The 23,127-nt window shown below is 44.4% G+C and overlaps 1 protein-coding gene across 1 annotated transcript; it reads left to right on the top strand.

Annotated features, from left to right (window-relative positions):
- Positions 1-13,233: 13,233 nt before the first annotated feature.
- Positions 13,234-15,039, top strand: LOC127218791 (C-C motif chemokine 2). The gene is made up of 3 exons (XM_051179778.1): positions 13,234-13,349; positions 14,053-14,170; positions 14,511-15,039. Exons 1-3 carry the CDS (start codon positions 13,268-13,270, stop codon positions 14,764-14,766), a joined length of 456 nt encoding a protein of 151 aa, XP_051035735.1. The 5' UTR covers positions 13,234-13,267; the 3' UTR covers positions 14,767-15,039.
- The last annotated feature ends 8,088 nt before the right edge of the window (positions 15,040-23,127 follow it).

Below are 23,127 nucleotides of genomic sequence, written 5' to 3'. Positions count from 1 at the left end.
TCTCTGCTGGGAAGTACTGTAGCCCAGACTATGAGTTCAAACACACCCCTTCTCCTTAAGTTGCTCAGATTGCCAGATATTTTGTCAAAGCAACAGGAAAACAGCTAACTCACAGGTACTAGTGAACGGTGGTGATACTTGGAATGGTGAAATGGGGCTGGACTTGGAGCATAAAAGAAGAGGCTGGAATACACTTAACACCTTCAGTTCAATCTGCTGACCCAAAGCTCAGCCTCTAAAAGCCACAAATCCTGCTTCCTCTATCTGTTCATCCAAGGAACCTAGCAAAAATGCTCAATACAGAATGAGCCTTTGATAAGACTTCAGTTAAAGATGAGTGGTGAACAAATGAGTAAATGAGTAACATGATAAACAAAGTCTTCCTCTGAGATCTATCAAGGGATCACCGGTAGCTTGCTGTTTATTTTGTTCCAGCCTCCTTCCACACCCTAACAGAGACTCACAGAAACCCTTTGTTACTCTGAGGGTCTCTCTTCCACCATAGAGACCTAGCTGGGGTCAGAGAAAACTCTGGATAGGAAGCAGCGTACTGGCCACTGCCCTGACCTTGGCTTCCTAGGGCCACAGCTTGGGATTTTCCCAGGAGGCCCAGGGCTGGGACACAGGAGGTACATCCAAGGAATAGATAGTGCTGTGAAGCTGTGATCCTACTGAGCCAGTTCACTTAGTATGTTTCCAAGCTCAGCTTCCCCTCTGAAAGACCTTCACTTCAGAAGGTTGCTGTAAGGTTGTAAAGAGGGAAGGCTTGTGAGGTTTTCATTTCAAACGTCTTTAATTAGGATGAGTGTGTGAGAGCAAAAACTCCCAACAACGGGAAACTTGGGTTTTGATTGTTTTGTTTGTATGCTCTTGTCAAGCATTTAAGTTCTCAGTGTAACTCTGCCTTTAAAGCAGGACACTGAAAATATCAGATCTGAGAGAATGTATGCAAATGGTCTTGGTCAGTTGTAAAATACATGACAAATCCCTCTGAATTGCTGATTAGTGCAACAATGTAACACTAGAAGAGCTCTGCTTTGAGAGCAGATGTCTGGTGGTCTTGGAATGGCTACTGGGCACAGCCAGTGTCCCTGCAGTGTTGGGATAAGTACATTACCATGACCATAGCTCTGTTTCCCTTATCAATGCATCAGACATGCTCATCCATATCTCTAACAAGATTTGCATGTGAGGGTTCCCATCAGATCACTTCCTTATGGGTTTAAGATATGAAATGAATAAAAGTGATTATGAAAGATATCAAAATCCATGATCAGAGATTTTTGCAAAGAACTCACAAGGGATCCCGAGTGTTTCTCCACACACCCTGTAATAGAAGAAAAACTCCTTCCTAAAAGACGAACTGGGAACCTACATTGCCACTCAGGGCCAGGTCACTCATTTTCTGAGTGCTCTACAATTTTAGATCCCCAGTCTGTGGAACAAGGCTTAGACACCAATGCCATGGGTTGCTCATAATGGAAGTCCCCTTGTTTGGAGTATGCTAATACATTGAACTCTAATCAATTAGGAGAAAAAGCCACACATGATGAATAAAAATTTATAGTGAGAAGACTAACCAAGAGACTCCAGGTTTCTCCAAAAGGTCACCCCAAGGGCCCAACACCCCATCAAGCTGGGAGACCAGTTCATTTTATAAGACAAAAATATCAAGGGTGGGGCTGACCAGAGTCAGCTTTTCTGACATATTTTCCTAGAAGACCTAGAAGCTACCATTGCCCTAGAAAAAAAAAATCTGCATCACCCTTCAGAATGGGACATCTGATGTCACTGAAACTGTATATGGTCTATGATGATTTCCAAAGAGGTGAAAATCAAGTGAGAGGTAGCATAAAATGGGGAACTGGAAACAATAATGCTAAGCAAAACCAAGCACAGAAGTTGACCAGTGGAAAGGAAACCAGAGACTTGGTGTTTGGCTTAAGGAAGTGAAGATAAAAGAATTACATTGCAAAATACATCCGGGAGATAGGAATGAGAAGGACTCAGTTTGGGCTGAAGTGGGGGCTTCCTACTGTGGACCTCACCAGTTTTTCAGTCTTTGTGTATAGCCTTGTTTTCCTAAAAGATGCTTGCAAAGCCGTGTTGGAGCATTTGCACTGTGCTATCTTGGGATAAAGGATATGTACTTCCTAATCCTAAGCCCACTACATTTTTGCCCAGAGACCCTGGGTTCATCATTTTACCTCTCTGAGTTATGGCATGATGGTTCCCATACTGCTCAGCCTGCAAGTCTGCCAGAGGATGAAGTAAAATGCAATTAAACATACACCTGAGGAGTATCTGGGAGGAGCCATGGGAGGAAAGACATAATCAAAAATATATTATATGATGTAAAAATTTTAATAAGAAAAAGAGTGCACCTAGGGTACGTAGCCTCAAATCCTGTCATATGTGGAACTCTCCAGAAGTGAAGCCTTTCTCCCTTTAACAACTACTTTGGAAGTGAAATGAGTACAGAAAATGATGTAGGAAGTATTTGCAGATGTATCATTTCCTTTTTTGTAGGAGAGAGCCTTGGACAGCTGTCCTCTTGTCCAAGGTCAGGCAGTGACTCAGTGCAGGGGTAAGTCTCGTGCTTCTGTCTTCTCTGAGGTCAGACTCAGCCAGGAATTATTTCCAGACGTTAACCCTTTATTTAACAGAAGTCTGAACATTCTCAACCCATTCATTAAGTCATTAATCCAATCATTCATTCTTTCAACAAGCACATATCTGGTGCCCAGCATAGAACAGATACTTAACACTTATTCAGTGGATGAATAAATGAATGGTAGATAAATGAATGCTCCCTACCCTAGGTATTAGGAAGTCAAAGGAAAATTAGTAGTTCTGTTTATCCCAGCATGTGTATGTTAGAAAAGCTGTACACACCTAGCCTACTTCAAGCACACACAAAATCAAGTGTGTTAAATGAAAAGGAAAGCACGCTAAGAGAATGCAGGGGTCTCCGTGGGGAAAGACAATGGAAAGACATCCCAGAAAAGGGCAGCCTTCCTAGGCAAGGCAAGCAACCTGTGAAGGGTAGTGCTCCAGGAGTATCACTATGGTCAACAGGTATTTAAAAAGTTGTGGTTGCTGACATGTGACTAAATACTCCCTCCTTAAGATGGCCACACTCAACAGTTGAATTTTAGGTCAGAGAGATGGCTCAGGGGTAAAGGCCTTCACCACAAAGCCTGATAATTTGAGTTTAGTCCCCAAAACACACATGGTGGAAGGAGAGAACAGACTTCTGCAGGTTGTCCTCTGACCTCCACACATGCTCTGTAGTATACACACCCACATCCCCCCCCACACGTATGTACAGAGGGCTGCTGGGGCATTTTTAGAAGGTCATATGTTGATGATTTGGGAAAGAAACATCAGCGTTACCACACAAAATATAGACTAGGTGGTTGAACTTCTTTTGGCAAGAAATGTTGGAAAGTATCCTAATATATAACTCAGACTGAGGTAGAGGCTTCTGGGATAGATGGGAGGAAATGAACACAAGAACATTCTAATTCTGAATGGTGGAGATCAGTGACCCTTAGCTTTAGAAGGAACCAAGGTAGATTGAAAAACGGTTCTCTGCTTCCTACCTGAGATGTCTTGATATGCCGGTATGGGTTCATGGGAAGAAAATGACTGACACAAACCAGGCTATGGTGGCTGCTTTCCACGTACCCAGCATGGTGCCTGGCACTTGTGGTGATAGCATCAAAGTGTAGCTTCAACAGCATCAAATCATTCCCAAAGTTCTCCCCAAACTGCCTCCCAAGACAATATATTGATAGAGGACTGGAAAACTTGCCTCTACAATCCCAGCCCACCTTCCAGCCACCTTGATTCCTCTAGGAGTTCTCAAGAGAAAGTTTTACATCTGCCCTGGAGGCATATTCCATTTTAGTTGAAGGAAAAGAAAACATAGAGAGAGTGAAGATAAAGGTCAGGAAGAAAGAGTGAATTCATTGAAATTGAATGACATCCAAATGTGAACACCTAGTGAGCAGAGGAAGCCGAAGTCCTTAGCTCATCTCCAGTCTCTTCCTGAATTATGGAAAATGTGAGAGAGAGCTATAGTGGAAAGACCCTAAACTGGACCACATGGGATGGGGGGAGTCAGGCATGTAAGCACATGAAATGGACCAAGCATAAGATGGCAGAGAAGTAGGGTAGAGAGGCTGGTGGCCCTGGAAATATGTGGTTCACAGAGATAGACCACTGCCTCTCTAATATCCCAGGGACTCAGAACTGCCGAAATGGCTTTATAAAGGAAAATAGAAATCCAAATTTAAATAAAAAGTTTCCTAATTTGAGGTTCTGAAATTTAATTATATCTGTTTTAATCTTGGAGGAATATTATGATCACAGGTCAGAATGGAATATGGACCACCATCTTGAAAACTGTCCTGGTGTGGAGGACGGGGAGGGAAGGGGGAACCAGTCTTTAAGAATGAATAGCAAAGGCAGGAAGAGGAGGCAAGCAGTGATATGAGGACAGAGTAGAGACCTCCTTTAAATGATATAGTGAGCAGGATTGATGGGGAGGCTGGGTTCAAGATGGATCAGAGCTATAAAGAATTCTTCATATCAGGATACGAAAACATCACAGAGACTCTAAGCATTTCAGTTGAACTATGAATGTGGACAACAAATGGCAATTGGCTAGGGAACTATTGGAGGTGAGAATGTAGAAACAATTGTTCCAAAGTGTTTTTCATAAAAAAGACAGTGAGACATGGGAGAAGCTCAAAGGAATGTAAGACTGAGGAAAAATCAGTTTTTAAACAATGAGGGCAATTTAGCATTTAGGTGAAAGAAATGAGATAGGAAGTGAGAGAAAGGGCCCGTACCTAACAGTGAAAGCCAGTCAGACACACAGATGGAGGCATGACCCTCGCCAAGAGCAAGCAGCTCTCTCTCCATCAGAGTCAGAGGAGATACATTAACAAGAAGACAGAAGTTTCCACGTGGGCACTGGGGAATCCTTATCTCATACTCTCTGTTTTCCTTGGGGAGAATAAGACTCCTGACAGTGCCAAGTCTAAGATTGTGTGTGGTACTGCTTGGAGGAGGAATGATGAGGGACAAAAGAGAGGCCATTGCACGTGGGAGAGAAGACATGAGAACCCTCTGAACTCTAGACTCTAGAGAAAGTGATGGGCACTCAGAACCTCACTCTCTAAACCATTTGCACCAAGGAGATAGGAAGTCCTCAAGAAAGACAACCTAGAGCTGAGTTGTCAGGGGCAGGGGATGATCATAGCAGATGAGCTGGGTCTTGGCACCAGCATGTGTGCAAGCAGATGCCTAGAGATGCTGGGATGAGTGTGCTGCTGAGAGAGTGCCTAACGCCAGATGGACTGGGAGGAAAGGAGGTTGGGCAGTGGCAGAGGGACACAATGGAGCTGTGCAGTCACTGCAGAAGGAAGTGGACTGCTGTGGTGGAAGGATCAGGCTGCTAAGCTGAGTGTTGTGGGATGGGGAGTTTCAGGACAGTAAATTATCCGAGGTGTGGCCTTGGCAGACAGACCCAAATGTCCTAATGGATTCTCCTGGAGAGTTACCTTCCCTCAAATTCCCTCTTACCAAGCCAACCCTTGCAGGATGTGAGCAACAGCTAAGGCTGTTGAAAACCAAGCCTTAGGATGAAGGGAAAGGAGAAGAACAAGGAGAGGGAGGGGTTTGAGAAGAAAGACCTCAAAAGTAGCATCTAAAGTAGCATCATAAAACAAGAGTAAACAGCCCTGGGTTTGAAATTCAGAGCCTTAGCTCATCTACTCCCCAGCTCTCTTTTCCTTGGGTGCATCGACCTGGATGCCTCAATTTCTCCATCCATAAAATAGTTAAAAGCTGCACATAGTGGTGTATAACTTTAATCCCAGCTCTTGGGGATCTGGGACAGGAAAATTGTGATTTGCAGGCCAGTCTGGACTACATACTGGGTTTCAGCCATCCTAGGCTACATACCAAGGGCCTATCTCAGAAAACAAAATAAAAAAAGCAAGCAACCAAATGATACAGACTAACAATACAACCCACTTAGACTACAAGGACCTTGGTGAGGGTTCCACAATGTAATAAATCATCAAGGCCATAAAATTGATTGTGGTTCTGGGGAAACCTGTAGTTTTGAAACCTTCCCTTACTAACTGCATAGAAGTTCTAGAAGGTACTCAGTAAATACCAAAAATTTTCTTTTAAAATTGGCATTAAATCAGCATTGCATAATGATAAGGCTTCTGATGAAATGTTGGAATATGAGGTTTTCCTAATTTTTCTGGGGGCAAAAGGGAGAAAACAAGGTGCTGTGGTTGTATACTGGGCCAGCCACAGGGAGAACAACAGATAGGTATTATGGCACAATTCATCTCACTTCAGAGCCTCAACAGTTCAGGTCACCCAACATTTTCAATCTCAGGAGGAAAGTGTCCCATCCAACTTTCTCACCATGTCCAAGAACTGTGAAGGACCTATTCAGTCAAACCACAAGTCCTGCTGATGTTTCAGACAAAGCACGGGTTAGGTTACCTGACCAATGGCCAAAGCTCATGGCTGTCATTGCTTTCATGGCTGGCACAAGAGTAACCATGGCTTGTTGGCTCCATAATACCCTAAGTTTTACCTGGTCCTTGCTGCATGATGCCTTCTCCAGCCTTTACCCAAGGCTGCCATTACAGTTGCAAAGCTGTAGCATCTATTTATTTGTACTTAACGGCCTGGACACTGCCCTCAAGTCAAAGCAGATGACTATCTCATCATGGAAGGGCAAGTCCAGACACACTCCACCCATTGACTCCTCTGACTTGGCATTGAAGTCAGATGACCAATCAATCTGGAAAGTCTACAGACTCTCAGTGTCTAAAAATGTTGGACTCTGAAGAAAGAAAGGGTTTTTTATTCACCTCCTTAATTAGGAAGGTGCTTGGTGCTGAAGCACATGCATCCATCCTTCCTGGGACCTGCGGAGGAGTCACTTAAGCACTAACAAAAATTCCTCTCGGCTTCTAAAAACCCATTTCCAAGTGTCTGCTTCTGTTTTGTTAAGGTTTCACCAGACAGAGCTGTGCTTCTATAGTGGAAATATGTAGCTGGCCATCTTGCTGGAAAATATTAAAATCTATGTCAACTGTCATTTTCTCCAGCACACACTACACACACTCACACACAAGTGCACACAGCTTGTCTGCACCCTAAAACTATCAGTGACACTGACTGCCATCTCAGGCACTCTATTTCATCCCACATATAGACATTCCAATCAAGCAGTGCAGGACTCAAACTACAGGATCTCCATGACATTGTTCAACTGTATTTACCATACTTAATTCATTCATCACTTTCTTTTCCTTCCTTCCTTCCCTCCTTCCTTCCTTTTTGAGTCAGAGTTTGGCTATGTACAGCCTCAGGATGGCCTCAAACTCAAAGTTTTTCCTGCCACAGTCTCCCTAGTCCTAGAATTTTAGATGTTCACCATCACACCTGGTTCATCCTTCACTTTCTTGTTGAGATTCCAAATGCAAGGTGCTAATGCTAGAGTGCCCGAGCGAGCTAGACAGAAGATCCCACCCACCCATGTGCCTATCACCCCTAATGCCTGGTGTTCTCAACCCATGCAAGCACTCAATAGGTTGTGTAGTGCAGTCTCATTGCCACAGTTAAAGTTCTGAGTACTGAATATTTCAAAGGCTTGGTTTATTTATGGCTTTGAAGCCTGAAGAGTGGGCATGTTTTCAAAACCACTTCTGATGACTCCCCTCCCAGACTGGGCAAACGGCATTTGCATCTCCCTTCAGATCCTCTCTTCAGACTTATAGAAAAGGCAGGATGGGCTTCAGAATGGAGCCAGTGCTTTGCTAGACAGTCCACTGCCCAGATAGCTAAAGTTATGAATCTATAAGCCTCTTTCTATGGGCAGATAAAACTTCTCTCTTCAGCATGTAACTAATTACAACCAGTAAAAAGGGGAACCAGATCACCCTACCCAAGGGATCCACAGGGCCTCTGAAAGCCCTTTCTCTACCACAGCTTCTTACCTTTCAACATTGTCAGACAAATGAAAGGAAAAACCAGGAGCCCCCATTTTCCTCCCAATTCCCTCGCCCACTCAACTTATTTTAAAATGGTAGAGTGGTTTAGTTCTACCATGTTAAAATGAGTTGAGTGGCTTGAATTATTTGCGACTGATTTGAACAATGATACTTTCATGCTGACTGAGATCTAGTGACAAAAGCTTTGAGGTGGGATGGAGCACAAAATGTTCCAGAAGAGTAAAGCGAGGCTGGTGTGTGTGTGTGTGTGTGTGTGTGTGTGTGTGTGTGTGTGTGTGTGTGTGTGTGTGTGTGTGTGTGTATGACTTGGTACAAATCGGACAAGGGCAAGTCAAGGCCAGGCTTTGCTAGAGAGCTTTGTGAGCTGACTGTTTCGCTGGGGCCCTGACTACTTGGCTTTACAATTGCTCTCTCTGCCCCTCAGCTGTTCTGTTAACCCTCAAAGGCTTTCTCCTTCCTGGCAGATAGGACAGAAGAGGTGAGAGGACAGTTAGTGAAATGGAACCTTACTGTCCCTCTCTCAGAAAGACAGCAAGATTCAGGCATGGAGGACATGCCTGTAATTCCAGCACTCCAAAAAGCTGAGGCAGGAGGATAGTTACTAGCTTCAGGCCATCCTGGGCTACATAGTAAGTACAAAGCCAGGAACATACAACTCTACTGGAGTGGCCATGTACCTCTAGATGTCTCCAGGTCCATGTCCATCAACCCTTAGACTGACACAGCTCTTTGCAGGATGCTTACAAAGCACCCTTGTTTGTTTCTTCATACAAGTTGCATGATGGTGTTAGAAATAGCTGTTTACTCATCACCTTCTGCACAAGAGGTCCAGAGAGGTCAAGGGACTTGCTCAAGTCCACATAGCTAGACAAAGGCAGAGACAGGCTATGATTCTGTAACCTAACTGAGGGTTCTTTGCATTCTTACAGGCTCCCTGTTGTACTCTATTTATTTATTACTCTTGCTCTTTTCTCTCATTTCTTCTATACCCACTTCCTTTGAAGGCTGAAGACCCAAAAGAATCATGGACCACTTCTCTAGAAAATGCTATGAACAGCACCACACTCCAGTCCTTGAAGCATATGTAGGGACCACAGGCAGGAAGCTAGTCTGGGAGAGCTAGTCATGATGTCCCATCCATAAGCATCCTGTTCTAGCCTTTGCTCTTTCCAGGTGGTTCTAAGGGAGCTGGACACTTGTAGCATCAGAACCACCTACATGGTTAGCAATACACATTTTATCTGTCAGCATGATACCAAGGGATACATAAGCATTTTAAAATGTGCAGTGTTCAGAGATTTTCTCCAGTATGTGTCCTTCCTCTATCCAGTGATGACTCAAGTTCAAAACCTGCCCAACTCTTAAACCCACCACAAATGCCCCACCTCAGCCTTCTCTGTGTCCACACAAGAACTTTCACAATGTTGCACGTCTGGGTAATATAATTGTTCTATATGTCACTTGATTTTCCCTTAGGTAAGCAAAACACACATGTTCAAGGACTCTACTAGAACAATGTCTCTGTCTCCATTTGAATGATCCAGACCCTCACCACATCTAAGCCTGTTCAGAGATCAGCGCCTTCAAATGTGCTTGCCTGACCCTTACACCATCGCCACACTGCTCAGGCCACCTGTCCCATCCAGGCCTCAAACGAGGACAGCAGCTTCTCCATACTGGGCAACTCAAAGGTGCTGCAGGGATACCTCCATTCTTCCTGTCACTGGGGTAGCTCTCACCTTACCACTGGCCCAGGAGACAATATAAGTGATGAGCCCCTTCCCACCCAACTCAGACTGCTGCAAGTGACTCTCCTTTTTCTTTTGGCCTACCCACCAGTATCACTTTCATCCTACAAATACCCTCAGTTCCTGCATGAGAAGGGAGCTGGAATACAGCCACATCAGAGCCCAGGGAATGCTTGGGGAAAGCATTGCTCTTTTATCTTATGAAACTCTATCCTATCTCCGTGGTACTCACGGTAACTGCTCTTTATGAGTTTGGCCTTCTCCCTCCATGGCCCTTTCCCTGAGGCTTACCCAAGGGGGATGCTACCCATACAATCACTGTGACAAGATGGTAAAGAATAAAGAGAAAGCTCAGAGCCAAGACAACATAAACACCTCCTTTAGCCTTCTGTGTCACTTTGGGCATGCCATGTGACTTTATTCTTGACCTCAGTGCCTCCATTTGAGAAATAAGCCCTTCAACTTGGAGGTCCCATCCCTACTAGACATTCTGCGATGATATAATGGGAAATCATGGTTCTTGGAAGGATGGAAGATTCAAAGTCCTAGGCACACAGCTTGGTCCATCTGGACCTGAGAGCTCACTTGGCGAGAGTAGAGGGTAGCTGTGGACAGCTCTGCACTCACCCAAAGTCTTGGGATCAGGGGAGATCATCCGGAAATGCAGGTCAGAGGACCATGAACTACAGGGACAAGAGCAAGCAAGCAAGGGAGCTGCGGAAGGACCCAGCTGAGGCCCTAGGAGGTGCTTCTGATCTTTCTAGAAAGCTCACTGTCACTTCTTCTTTCTCCATATCTGACACTGAGTGGGAGTATGTGGCATTGACCAGGGTCCATGTGAGGGAAGGAGAGGATTATACACCCAGAGAAACTTTCCATTGCTCATCTGGGTGGTGAAAAAGGAGAAATGATGCAGGGGACCACTGAACTATCAGTCCTTCCCCCCTTACAGCTCTTCCCTGGGCCTTTCCCTTGGCTGCTCCCAAGCCACAGCTTAGCCCAGGCCTGTGTTGAGACATTCCAGATTCCCAGCCTCACATGAGAACTGCTTGGCAGCAGGCCCAGCATCTGGAACGCACACACTCCAGTGAAATATCTCTCCCAAAGGGATGGGGAACTTCCAATCCTGCCTCAGAATGGGAATTTCCACTCTCTTCTCCCCTTCTACCTCTGACCTACCAGCTGGAAAGAGCATCCTTTGTTGATAGAGTGAAATGAGAAAGAGACAAGCAATAACTTTCTTTTCTTTGGTTTCCAATTGGTTTGTGATTCACACCCGGTCTCTTCCCCCTGGGTTAACTGAGGCTTGCAGTGGCCAATTCACTTTCCAATGGTGACCTCCCAGTGCTCCACAAAGCCAAGGGCTTTCCCCTGTGACAATGGGCTATATCAGTCAGGAATAGGTTCCCTCTAATAGAAAGAGAAGGTGACATTATAAACATTCTTGGAGTGGGGGCTTTTGAGTCTCTGATTCCTAGGACTAATAGTTGCATCTTTCACCTTGTTGATGCTATAGAAAGCCCAAGGAATGAATGGATTCGAAACTTACAGATGAGAGAACATGAGGAAAACTACTTGGAAGTCATAGTGAGAAGGTCTGGGAAGAAGTGACTATGCAAAACTAGTGTCTCCAGTCTTAAAATAATTCACATATTTGAGGGGAATTGAGTGAGCCCACAGGGAAAGGGCTGAGTCAAACTCAGAGGGGTTTGGTCACCAGTTAGGGAGTAGGAGAGTGACTGGCGAGATAATGAATGGCACAATGACACAGGCAGAACAAAAAGAAGGTCCTCAGAGGTACAGCAAAGTGGCATAAGAGTGACCTGTCCTCTCTTTGTCCTGCCTATGTCTATATCTGCTCAAGAGTCTAGAATGTTCTCTCCCATAAAAACATCTGCTTTAGATTCTCCAGGAAATTAATATCCACCATGAGACATTAAACCTCATGTCCAGCAGTAGGCATTCTGGCATCAGTGTGTCCTGGATGGGAGTGTGTCACCTGTGTTACCTAAGAGTAATTAGGTATTTTGACAGCTAATTATGCCTGGCTCCCAGTGAGCCATCAAAATGCTGCTAATGACCACATACTGTGGACTAAATACAGTCATTTGTTCAATGCCACTTCTTTCTTACACAAATATACATAAAGTACCCCTGTTTCTTTATGGAGATTAACTCAGTGCCCCTCTCTATGAAAGAGAAGTCATAGGTCCAACTCTGCCCACCAGGATATTGTGGTGGGATGAGAGAATCAAGACACCCAAGTTTAGACTCTGCTCAGGCACTGGCATGCCAAGAAGAGAGCTCAACTATTCTTACAAAAGAATTGGCTGAAATTAATTCTAAGGACTTGCAGGTTTTACTGCTCTGATCCTGCTGTTTCTGGAGAAATCCAGGCCTGAAAAGCTGAGTAAAATCAGACATTCAGACATTCCATTTTCCCAAATATAACTCTTTGGCTCACTCTTGGTCCCTGGAAATCTAAAAGAAATCAGGGAAGCAAGTAACCACCAGTAGTAAATGCTGACCATAGGCTCCTAGCTCATAGTGACTAACCACAAGGAATGTGTTAGTTTACAGGAGCTGAGTACACAGAGTAGCATGATGATAGTACAGGTTGGAGCTACCTGGGTCCCATTCCAGGGGATTTCAGGGCAGTCACCTACAACCCTTCTGGGCCTCAGATACTGCTCTATATAATGGGGATTAACAATACCCACTTAACTAGAGCTGGAGAATTTAGAGACTTTGCATTGTGAAGGCTCCAAACATTCCTGGCACAGACTAAGCCCTGTATGGGTTTTACAAGGAAATCTCTTCTGCAACATGAACTGATTTGTATGGCTTTCTAGGTCAAGAACCTTACAACTCAGACAGTTCATTTCAACCTTACAAAGCTCCCCAGTTCTGACATGTATCTGGGAACTACCAAATGGAGTGAATGCCCTATTCAACAACGAATGTTAAACAAGGATTTGGTGGACTTATCAGGGTCCTTTCCCAGTTCTGTGGTCCTTGGGCCAGGGGCAAGCTGGGATATACTTCTATCTTCTTTAGGACCTTAGATTCCTTGCCCACTTCCATTTATTTCAATGAAAGCAGTTCCACTCCATTCATACTTGTGCCCAGTCTAGTATGACTGTTCCCTTCCTCCCCTACCTCATCTACACTCAACTTTATTTGCTCACAGCAGTGGCTGGAAAAGGGGCCAAATTCCAACCCTCAACTTCTCTCTTCTAGTTCCTGGAAACCTTCTAGAGCCCGCACTTACTCAGCAAATTCAACCTTCCACTTTTCTTCCCTCACTGATGATGCTGCCCCTGGGGACCAGGCTCCCAGCCTGACTCCACCCACTGGCTTACTATAAAAGGCTGAGGCAGAGCTGCCAGAAGAGCAGAGAGACAAGCGAACCCAGACCCTGCCAATTCCCTCCCTCTGAAGCCAGCTTTCTCTTCCTCCACCATGCAGATGTCTGCAAGAACGCTTCTTCTGTGCCTGCTGCTCACAGTTGCTGTCTGTAGCATCCACGTGCTGGCCCAGCCAGGTGAGACCCCAATTTCCTTCTCCTCACAGCTTTTTACCCAGTTTTGGATTGTCATGGGCCATCATAGCGTAGTCTCACCTGAACAGCTACCTTTTTACCCCCTGAGGTAAGGCAGCTGAGAGAAGGGCAAAATGCCAACCCAATGACACAGATGCTTCTGGCAAGAGCTTGAACTAGAGTTTTAATCCTCCTAAGACCTAACTTTGAAATCACATTTTCATGTAGTTCCTGTTCCAGCTGCTTTCCTCAATATTTAAGGACCTGGGTGACCAAAGATAGGCCTGGGTTGATGTGCTTCTACATACAGAGGAGGGAAAGGGGAAGAGACCTGAGACTTCTGTTTCACACAATCCAGCTCCCAGAGACAGCAGATTAGGAGAGGGGTTTGGTACTAAAGATACTCAGGACCAGATATTGATTTCAGGAGCCTGGAATAAGGTTCTCAAGTCATTTTCTTGGACTCCAGTAATTTGACTTCTTAGCTCTTTCTCACTACAGTCCCCAGAGTCACCTAGCTTCAATGACACTCCTTTACCCAAGAATTAAAATGTAAATATTTAAGTGAGTGTGTCAGGGGTCACATCGCAGCTCTGAGGTGTTGGGGGGATTACATCTACTCCTTCTCCTCATGGTCCTTCTCTTCTCTAAGGTCAGAAGCATCCATCTTGTCCTAATGTGCCCTCCTTTCTGGTTTATTCTTCAGATGCCGTTAACTCCCCACTCACCTGCTGCTACTCATTCACCGCCAAGAAGATCCCAGAGAAAAGGCTGGAGAGCTACAAGAGAATCACCAGCAGCAAGTGTCCCAAAGAAGCTGTAATGTGAGTTACACATACCAGCCCTCCCTGGTCCAAAGCTCTTCCTCGAGAGCAAGGGATGGTCCTCACTTACTTATAGTCAGTCACACACTTGGATCCAATAGCAACTGATTCCCAATGGGAAAACTGAGGCCTAGAAGGAAAGAACAATCCCCAACAGCGCTCTATATGGGTGCTGTTCAGAGCATCCCAATTCCATAAGCGTATCTTGGAAAAGCTGCAGGAGAAGCAAGCCACTCGAGTTCTGCTTTCTACCTGCTTTCCTAGTTTAGCCCTACACAGCCCCCGACCCACACACACAGCAGTTGAACTTCATCTGACTGTGTCTTCTCTCTTTCCACAGTTTCATCACCAAGCTCAAGAGAGAGATCTGCGCTGACCCTGAGCAGGATTGGGTCCAGACATACACAAAAAAACTGGACCAGAGCCAAAATAGATCAGAAACTACAATTGTGTATAAAATTGCATCTACTGTACGATCTTCAGCACCACTGAATGCTAACTTGACCCATGGGCCTGCAATTAATGCATCTACTATTGCCTTTCCCACTGCAAACTCAAGAACTTCTGTAAGAGTGACCAGTAAGACAGCGAACTAGTGTGACCTGGAATGTGATGCCTTAAGTAATGTTAAACTTATTTAACTTATTCATGTTTCAATATTCCCTTCCTTGAATACTAGGATTTCTAAGATGCGTGTTGAGGTTCCATTATTTTCCCTCTGTGAACCCTGGTCCTACATTTTAAATGTTATGAGATGACTTTTGTAAAGATGAATGTAAAAACTTGATGTTTGATATTCCAAGGCATTGTTTAAAATATTATTATGGATATTTCTAATTATTAAGAAAAATAAATTATTTTTGTACATAGTCTGGCTTTGGGTGCTTTCTTTAGGGAAATCACAAAGCTGAGCATAATCAGGCTTAGAGGATAACACAGCTGGGGCACACGTTGTGGAGGAAAGGGAGAATGGATGGCCCAGGCCTTTGTACTGAATGGTTTCATTTCAGTGTCATGGACTTTCTAGCAGGACCCATTCAGGCATGCTAGTGCCATTGTTCCAGTCCCCAGTATTGCTTCTCAGTCACCTGCTTGGCAAACGCCCCAGTCCTTCCTGCCATGTGCACCAATCACCCTTTAACTGGAATACATCACTTCTAGCCGTGACCCTCTGTCTCCAGTTGATCCCATAACTGTTGGGCAATGCAATGCAGGCATGGGAGAACGGAGAGGGGACTTAATCACCTTCTATAAGAAGGTTACGTTAAGCCACTCTAGAGAGAGGGAACAGAGGAAGACAAGAACTTATCCTTGATAATGGTTAGGGTTTTGTTTTTTGAGTTTTGTTTGGTGTGTGTGTGTGTGTGTGTGTGAGAGAGAGAGAGAGAGAGAGAGAGAGAGAGAGAGAGAGAGAGAGAGAGAGAGAGAGAGAGGAGTTTTCAGAAAAACAGAAACATTAAGAATGTAAAGGTAGCTGGGGGAAAACAGCTGAGGGTAAAAATGAGGATGGTATGTGTCCATTGAAAGGTGAAGAGAGAAACAATCAGATGCACTCATGTATATGTCACACTGCATCACAGGGAGAAGGGAGAGACAATCAGATAGGGCCACATAAGGAAGCCTGAATATGGATTTTGAATGTGAAGGTGAGGGCATGCTCTGCCTTTGACCTTGTCCTTTAAGGAAAATGCTTAAACTCTTTGGTCCAAAAAAGAGGGATGTGCCCTGTTCAGAAGCTCAGGGAGAGCTTCAGAAAATTCTTCTTGATGGCTTCACAAGGACAGGAAGAAGTGAAGAAAGTGATAGGCTGGCCCATTGATATACGAGGGCTGAATGCGGAGCTACAAGGGACAACTCTAGAGAACAATGTGCTGGGCTGTGGGAAATGGCTTAAGGTACAGACCTTTCCTGAACTTGTTAATGGAACAGCTTCTCCGAAACCCAAATGTGTTTCTTTCCATTACCACCCTGACTCCACACCCAGGCTGTCCATTTAAATGGATAGATCGTTCCCTCTCTGAATGTCCAGCTGAGGTCTGTGGCATGGGACATTTGGACACAGACAGCTTGTCCACAAGGGAGAGCGAGCATCTTTATCTAGGAAATGACCTCTCATGGTGCTCACCTTCTCCATCTGGTGGGGAGAAAGATTACTGTCAAGCAAGACCCAGCAGAGCCTTTGGCAGCAAGCAGAGCTCGGGAGAACTCTGTCTGCCAGGAAAGACTCTTGAGCTGACACCGACTCAGTCACTTGGGAGGAATCAAGTCTATCAATTCAGTGGGGGAGGGGAGGTATTGCAGAGATAAACAGGGGCCAAGGTTCTGTTCTGATTTAAGAGCATGACTCCTGGGAAGTTTCTGTTGCAACTCAGAGTCGGAACATTCCTGAGCCAGACCAGACTTTCTGGCAGAAATTAAGGAGTTTCTTTAGAGCTCCAAGGGCCCTGATACATCAGATAGCAAACAATTTTTAGGTTTTGTTGTGTGGAATTCACAGACCCTACGTTCCAGGTTCAATGATCCTCAGTGTTGATTCTGGTCAGAAAAGAAATTTCAAATCAGAGTGGATGCAAAGAGGGAATAAAGTAGAAATAAGTAGGTCTTTGCTCTGCAGATTATAGCACAAGGGTCTCTGATACCAGGATGATTGGCAGCAAAGGTCCTGAGAGGGGGAAGGGAAAGAGGAGGGGGCACAATACTTACCCCCCCAGCTTGCTTCCACTGTATTTGCAAATCCTATTTGCTAATTGTTGTGAAATATTGACTTGGTTTCTTTTTCTCGAAGCAAGCAGGGAATTCCTTGGTCCTTGCACAATGAAACTGAGCACAAAACATTGGCAGTGCTTAGGCACTCAAGGAAGCCAAGCAGGATGCATTCATTCACTTCCTGTTGCTGCCAACACTTCATTCCAGAATGTATTTATCCTTTCCCATCATTCTCAGGCTTCCAGTCTCTGTTTATTGCTCAATCCTAGAGCCATTTCTATGGTTTATTACAGCAGCACCCTGCCCCAGGTATCATACTCTGTATTTGTCTCTAATTGCCACTAACAAATCACCATAAACCCAATGGCTTAAAACAATCAAATACATTAACAAACAGTTGGATTGTTAAGTCTACACTGGACCAGTCTAGCTGCAGTCCCTTAAAGGATTTACTGTTTGCAACTTGTAGAAACCATTTTTAGGTTCTTTGTCTCTTGTCTCTCTGTCCCTCTCACTCTGCCCCCTTCCTTTCCCTATCCCTCCTTCTGTGGGCATGGTCTCTGCTACTCAAATCACTAGTTTTGTTGTTACTGCTTTTTGAAAAGGGGTCTCACACTATCTTTATGTAGCACAGGTTATCCTTGAACTCATAGCAATCTTCCGGCCTCAGACTGTCCAGTTCTAGGGTTATAGGCATGTACCACCACACCCAGCTGTAGTCACATCTCCTTCTGACCTTCCTGATTTCATATTCAGGGAACCTTTGTGATTGTCATGAGCACATCTTCACAGCTAAGATTATCTTCTATCTCAAGGTTTTCCTATTGGTTACATCCACAAACCACTTTGGAAGGTCAGGGAGGACACCCACAGACTCCAGGTGTTAGGTTAGTGTGCAGACACTCAGAAGACAGAGCTGCTCTGCAGTCTGCATGCCTAGGGACCAGGCAAAGGTTTATACTCAGTAGTTGGACACAGAATTTGAAAGTTTTGTCTGGTTTGCTAAGAAGGTGGTCAGGTAACCTTGTGGGTGTCACACCCTTTGCCTGGCACTGTAGAGATAAAATACAGCAGGTGCTTTCTAAGAGGCCCTGTGCATGATACTTTATCTTGACGATCCAAATGGTATGGTTGAGAGACACTTAGGAGATCAGTGAAGGAAGCACAGTTCTAGATGTCCCCATGAAAGTGCAGAGATGGCTGCAGCATAGGTCAGCAACTAGCAGAAACTGACCCTAAATATGGCGGCAGCATCCAACTAGCCAGAGGTCCAGACAAGAGTAGAAGCAGGGGAAGCAAATAGTATGAGCAAGCTCCACTCCAGTGGACCTCAGGCTCCACTCTCTTCATCATTCTAGTACAGGCTCACCGGTGGCTCTCTGTGGAGCTTGCAAGCCTTCACCATCACACTGAAAGCTGCATCCCTGGACCATTTTCCTGAGGTGTCCAGCTTCATGGAGTGAATAGCTAATGGATTGCTGACTCACTGTAGGAATTACTCAGTCAACAGTTAGGAAACTCAGTCTAATCAACTGATTTATAATTATACACTATATACATGTGCATGTTTATATATAGGCATAGAAATGCATGGAGAAAGCATTAGCTAATACTCATGAGTTTCTTCTGAAATGAAAGCACATGGGCCAGCCAGATGGTTCAGCAGGTAAAAGCACTTGCCACTAGGACTCACCACCTGAGTTCAATCCCTGGGACCCACATAGTGGAAGGAGAGAACTGACTCCTGCAAGTTGTCCTCTGACATTCAACCATAAGCCATGGCACATCTGTGTGTAAGTAAACAAGTGAACAAACAACAGAGTTTTAATAATTTTTATTTTAGTTTTAAGTGTGTGTGTGTGTGTGTGTGTGTGTGTCTGTCTGTCTGTCTGTCTGTCTGCATGTGGATTTGTGCATACAAGTGTAGATGCCTGAGGTGTCCCCCAGGCTTTGGATCCCCCTGGAGCTGGAATAACAAGCAGTTGGGAGCCACCTGACAGGTGCTGAGAACCTGTCCTCTGCAAGAGCAGTAATTGCTCTTAGCCAATGAGCCACAAAACGTAAATTTAAACAAAAACAACAACAAAACCTTAAGTATAAAACTTTCCAAGTGAGAGGAGGAGCAAGCTCAGCCCAGCCCTCACATTCAACATATGATTCAACATATGATTCAAATGGGGCCCTGTGGTAATGCAGGCAACAGACACCAACACAGACCCTAGCTGCAGCAGGATCACGGACTCAGAAATGGCCATCAGTTTGGTATGGGCCTATCAATAACATGGTCTTCAGACAATATGGCCTTATGTGGCAGCTGACACCATGGGGGCAGTCACATGGCCTTTGTTGGTGATAGGAGCTAAGGACATCAATACAGACCCTGGCAATAGTTGTACCATAGTTCAGCCTTGGGCATCACCGTAGCCCTGGATGGCAGAGCAGACCAACCCTGATCTGTATGGACCTGGCAGCAGCATGACCTTCAGGCACCAACGCTTCACATGTCAGCCCAGACCCAGGGCAGCTGCACAGCCTTGGCTGGTAACAGGAGCCACGGATATGTATGCAGACCCTGGCTGCAGTAGCGTCAGGAACCCAGACATGGCCCTCAGCCGCAGATGAGGCCAGATGAAAAACCATGGCCCTGGGTGGCAGTGCAGGTCACTTATATTGTCATGGCCCAGCAATAGCTCATTTCTTGGACCCCAACATGGCCACAAGTGGCAGTTCAGATCCTGGGCATCCTTGTGGCCTTTAAAAAGGGAAAGGAAAAAGACCTTAGTGGCACACTGGAAATTGGGGCATCTGCTTCTTGGTCCTCTTAGGCAGGTTACTGGACTCTCAGCAAGAATTGTAGCCTCTGTTGTGGGTTTCCATGGTGGCCTTTGTTCTGCACTTGGCTGCCTTACAATTAGGAATGGAAATGAATAAGAATTCAGGAAAAAAAAAAAAAACAAAAAACAAAAACCTCAGAATGTTGTAGAATCTGGCGATACAGCTGGCGCTTCCAAACAAGCTCTGACATGGACTTTTAAAGTTTTTTTTTTTTAAATCCTAACCAATGCAGAAAAATCATATATATACATATGTAAATGTATATATATAAATCATTGTGTGTGCGCGCGCGTAGCAAGCATATGTGAGCCACACAGCATGTGTGGAGGTCAGAGGACAGTTTTTGAGAGTTAGTTCTCTCTTTTTACCTTGTTAAGGAAACATTTCTCTTGTTCCTGCCACTGCAGTGTGTACTCTATGATAGCTTACCGATGACCTTCTGTGTGATTCTCCTGTCTCCACTTTCCACCTCACCATTGGAGCGCCTAGATTATAAAGCAATTCCCCAATGTTACTTTTTATATGGCTCTAAGGATACACCCTCAGGCTTTCCAATATATAAAACAGATACTTTTACCCACTGAACCCCCACTGAAGCCTCTTGTGCAATATTTTGGTACATGTATAAATTGCATAATGTTCAAATAAGAGTAAATGTAACACACAAACTGAAACAATTATCACCTTTAAATTGAAAACACTCAGAATCCTTTCTTCTTGTATTTAAATATGCACATAATTAATCAATTACAAATTATATAATGCAATCATCAGCACGCCTTTCTCCAATCTATCTGTAATTTGGTGTCTACTAGTTGACTTTATTCTGTCCTCCCATCCCCCCTGCCCTACCCGGTCTTTACTAACTACCATTGTACTCTCAGCTTTTATGAGATCAACTTTCTTGGCTCTCACATGAGGAAGATCACATGGGACTGGTTTTCCTGTGTCCGGTTTCACCCATTTTGGCAAAAGTGACAGGGTCCCCTCCTTTGGTGGCTATTATTCCACTCTATGCCATTACAAATCATCTTCATCTACTTATCAGCTAACACTAAGCTAACTGTTTCCATTTCCTAGCTGCTGTGGACAGTGCTATAATAAGCATGGGGTGCTGATGTCTCTTGACATACTGATTCCTATTCCTTTGGTTACATACCCAGGAGTGGGTTTGTTAGATCATATGCTAATTCTAGCTTTTGCTATTATCTTTATGAAACTAGCACACCATTCCTGACAATGGCTACACTAATTTACATGGCTATTAACAGTTTCAAGGGACCCCTTTTCTTCACATCCTTGCTAGCATTATTTATTTTTGACTTTTTGGCAATAGCCCTTCTGACTGGAGGGAAGTGGTTTTTATTTGCATTTCCCTGATGTCTTCATTTCTTTGGTGTTTCTGTGAAAAAAGAAAATACTCTGACAAAGCAACTTAAGGCAGAAAGGGCTTCTTCTTGGTTCCATCACATCAGGGAAGCCAAGGCAACTTGAAAGCAGGTGGTCATGTCCTAAACAGGAGAGCAGAGAGTGACTCTATTTCTTTACTATGCAATCCAAGGCCCTAGCCAGGGAATGGCACTGCTCAGAGTGGGCAGGTCTTCCCATTTCAATTAGACTACCACAGTCAAGATAATTCCCACAGGCACAGAGATCCTCCTCCCAGGTAGCTCTAGATTCTCCTAGGGTGACAATTGATGCTAATTATCACACATCATGGTCAGTAATGTTGTGGATTCTCTTATATATCCATGATTTTATTTGGAAGGTGGCTTTTGAGATATACTATTTATGCATGTGGTGGTGGTGGTGGTAGGGAGATGATGTGACATCTCCTGTATCTACTCCCATTCTATGATTTAATTTGTTAACTTGCTGGCTGATTGCTTCTTTTCTTAACCCTTAAGTTTGATTTAAAAAAATGGTTGGCTAGTTATCACCTTTGTTTTCTGTGTTTTGAGTTCTTATCCATAAACTCTGTGCCTAGTCATGAAGCATCTCCTGTATGATCCCTTCTAGTCCCTTCATGTTTTATATCTTTAATCCATTTGAGTGGATTTTCATGTACCACGAGAGCTGGGGTTTCCTTTTATTCCTCTAAATGTGAATCTCTGGCTTTCCCATCACAATTTGTTGAAGACTACCTTTTCTTGAGAGCATGACCTCCTCAGTTTTACTGAAAACCATTTGGGTATGAAGGCATGGGAATGACATTTTTTAAAGGGTTTAAATAATAAAGGCTTTGAATGAAGTGGTTTAAGAAAAGGAGTTGGTTAGAAATGGAGAATTCTATTCAAGCCTGGAAGCTTTGACTTAAAAGAGATCAGGTGAGTGTGAAGCAAGGAAACCTGCCACAAGGAAACCTGCCAGGAAGGGGTGGGGAGAGGGAAAGGCATGGCATGTATGTACTGGTGCTCAGGATAGCAAGGCTGGTTTTTTTTTTTTTTTTTTTTTTTTTTTCCCTGAAGGAATCCTGTGGCCAAGATAATCGGAAGCACAGGGTCTTTATCAGCTGTAAATCAGCCTCAGCCTACTTCGAGCCAGCAAACAGCAGTGATGGCTACTAAAAGGCATGTGTGGCTTCACCCTCAGTGTGGCTAGTGGGAGCAAAGGGATAAGCCAGAAGCCCATAGATGGTAGGTCTTGAAGCCATGATCAAAAATGCCGGTCCTGAGTACAAGATCAAAGTCCTTGTCCCAGGAGCATCTTTCCTGGTACGTATCTAGAAGTACAAGAGCTGCTGGGCGTGGTCTCTCTTGCTGGGTTTCATGAGCACATCTGTGTGGAGGCTAAAGTTTTAGTCATTGTTCTTCAAGCATTGTTCACATTATTTTTTGAAACAGGGTCTCTCCCTGAACCCAGAACTTACTCGTTGGGTCATGCTGGCTGGTTAGGGGGCCCTTGAGGTCTTCCTATCTCTAACCTTCACCCCAAACTGGGATTTCAAGTGTATGCCACTTTGTTCAACTTTTAGGTGGGTTCTGCCACTCAAATGCAAGTTCTCGAGCTTACAAGGCATGTTCTTTACCAACTGAGCCCTCTCTCCAGCTTCACTGCTTGGGTTCCTTCCAGTTTTGCTTTCCCAGTAAGCATCTAATATTTCTTATTCCTAGTCCCCAGGGCATACAAGTGAGTCGGTAACAGATCAATGAGTCATTGCTTAAAGAACAATCATCAGTTTGTACTGGAAACTATAAAATTCACTTTTTAAAGACCTCATTCTCCCATTTAACTTTTAAAACAGTGGCAAAAAGACAAACCACAAAACTCACCATATTTTCCACCTTTAAGTGTAGTTTATGGAATTAATGTTGACATAGTTAACATCATTGAACAGCAGACCTCTAGACCACTTTCACCTTGTAAAACCCAAACTATATACTCACTAAACAATCCCCATTTCCTTCTTTGCCCAC

This window comes from Phodopus roborovskii, unplaced genomic scaffold (genome assembly GCF_943737965.1).
Source record: "Phodopus roborovskii unplaced genomic scaffold, PHOROB, whole genome shotgun sequence".
NCBI lineage: Eukaryota > Metazoa > Chordata > Mammalia > Rodentia > Cricetidae > Phodopus > Phodopus roborovskii.
The sequence above is the reverse complement of the archived record's forward strand: the minus strand, read 5'-3'. Positions and strand labels throughout refer to the sequence as shown.

What these genes read in the sequence shown, in the direction of transcription:
- LOC127218791 (XM_051179778.1), top strand. Translation starts at nt 13,268, where the DNA reads ATGCAGATGTCTGCAAGAACGCTTCTTCTGTGCCTGCTGCTCACAGTT. An exon ending in CCACGTGCTGGCCCAGCCAG is followed by an intron (nt 13,350 to 14,052) that starts GTGAGACCCCAA and finishes TTTATTCTTCAG; the next exon opens with ATGCCGTTAACTCCCCACTC. An exon ending in TGTCCCAAAGAAGCTGTAAT is followed by an intron (nt 14,171 to 14,510) that starts GTGAGTTACACA and finishes CTCTTTCCACAG; the next exon opens with TTTCATCACCAAGCTCAAGA.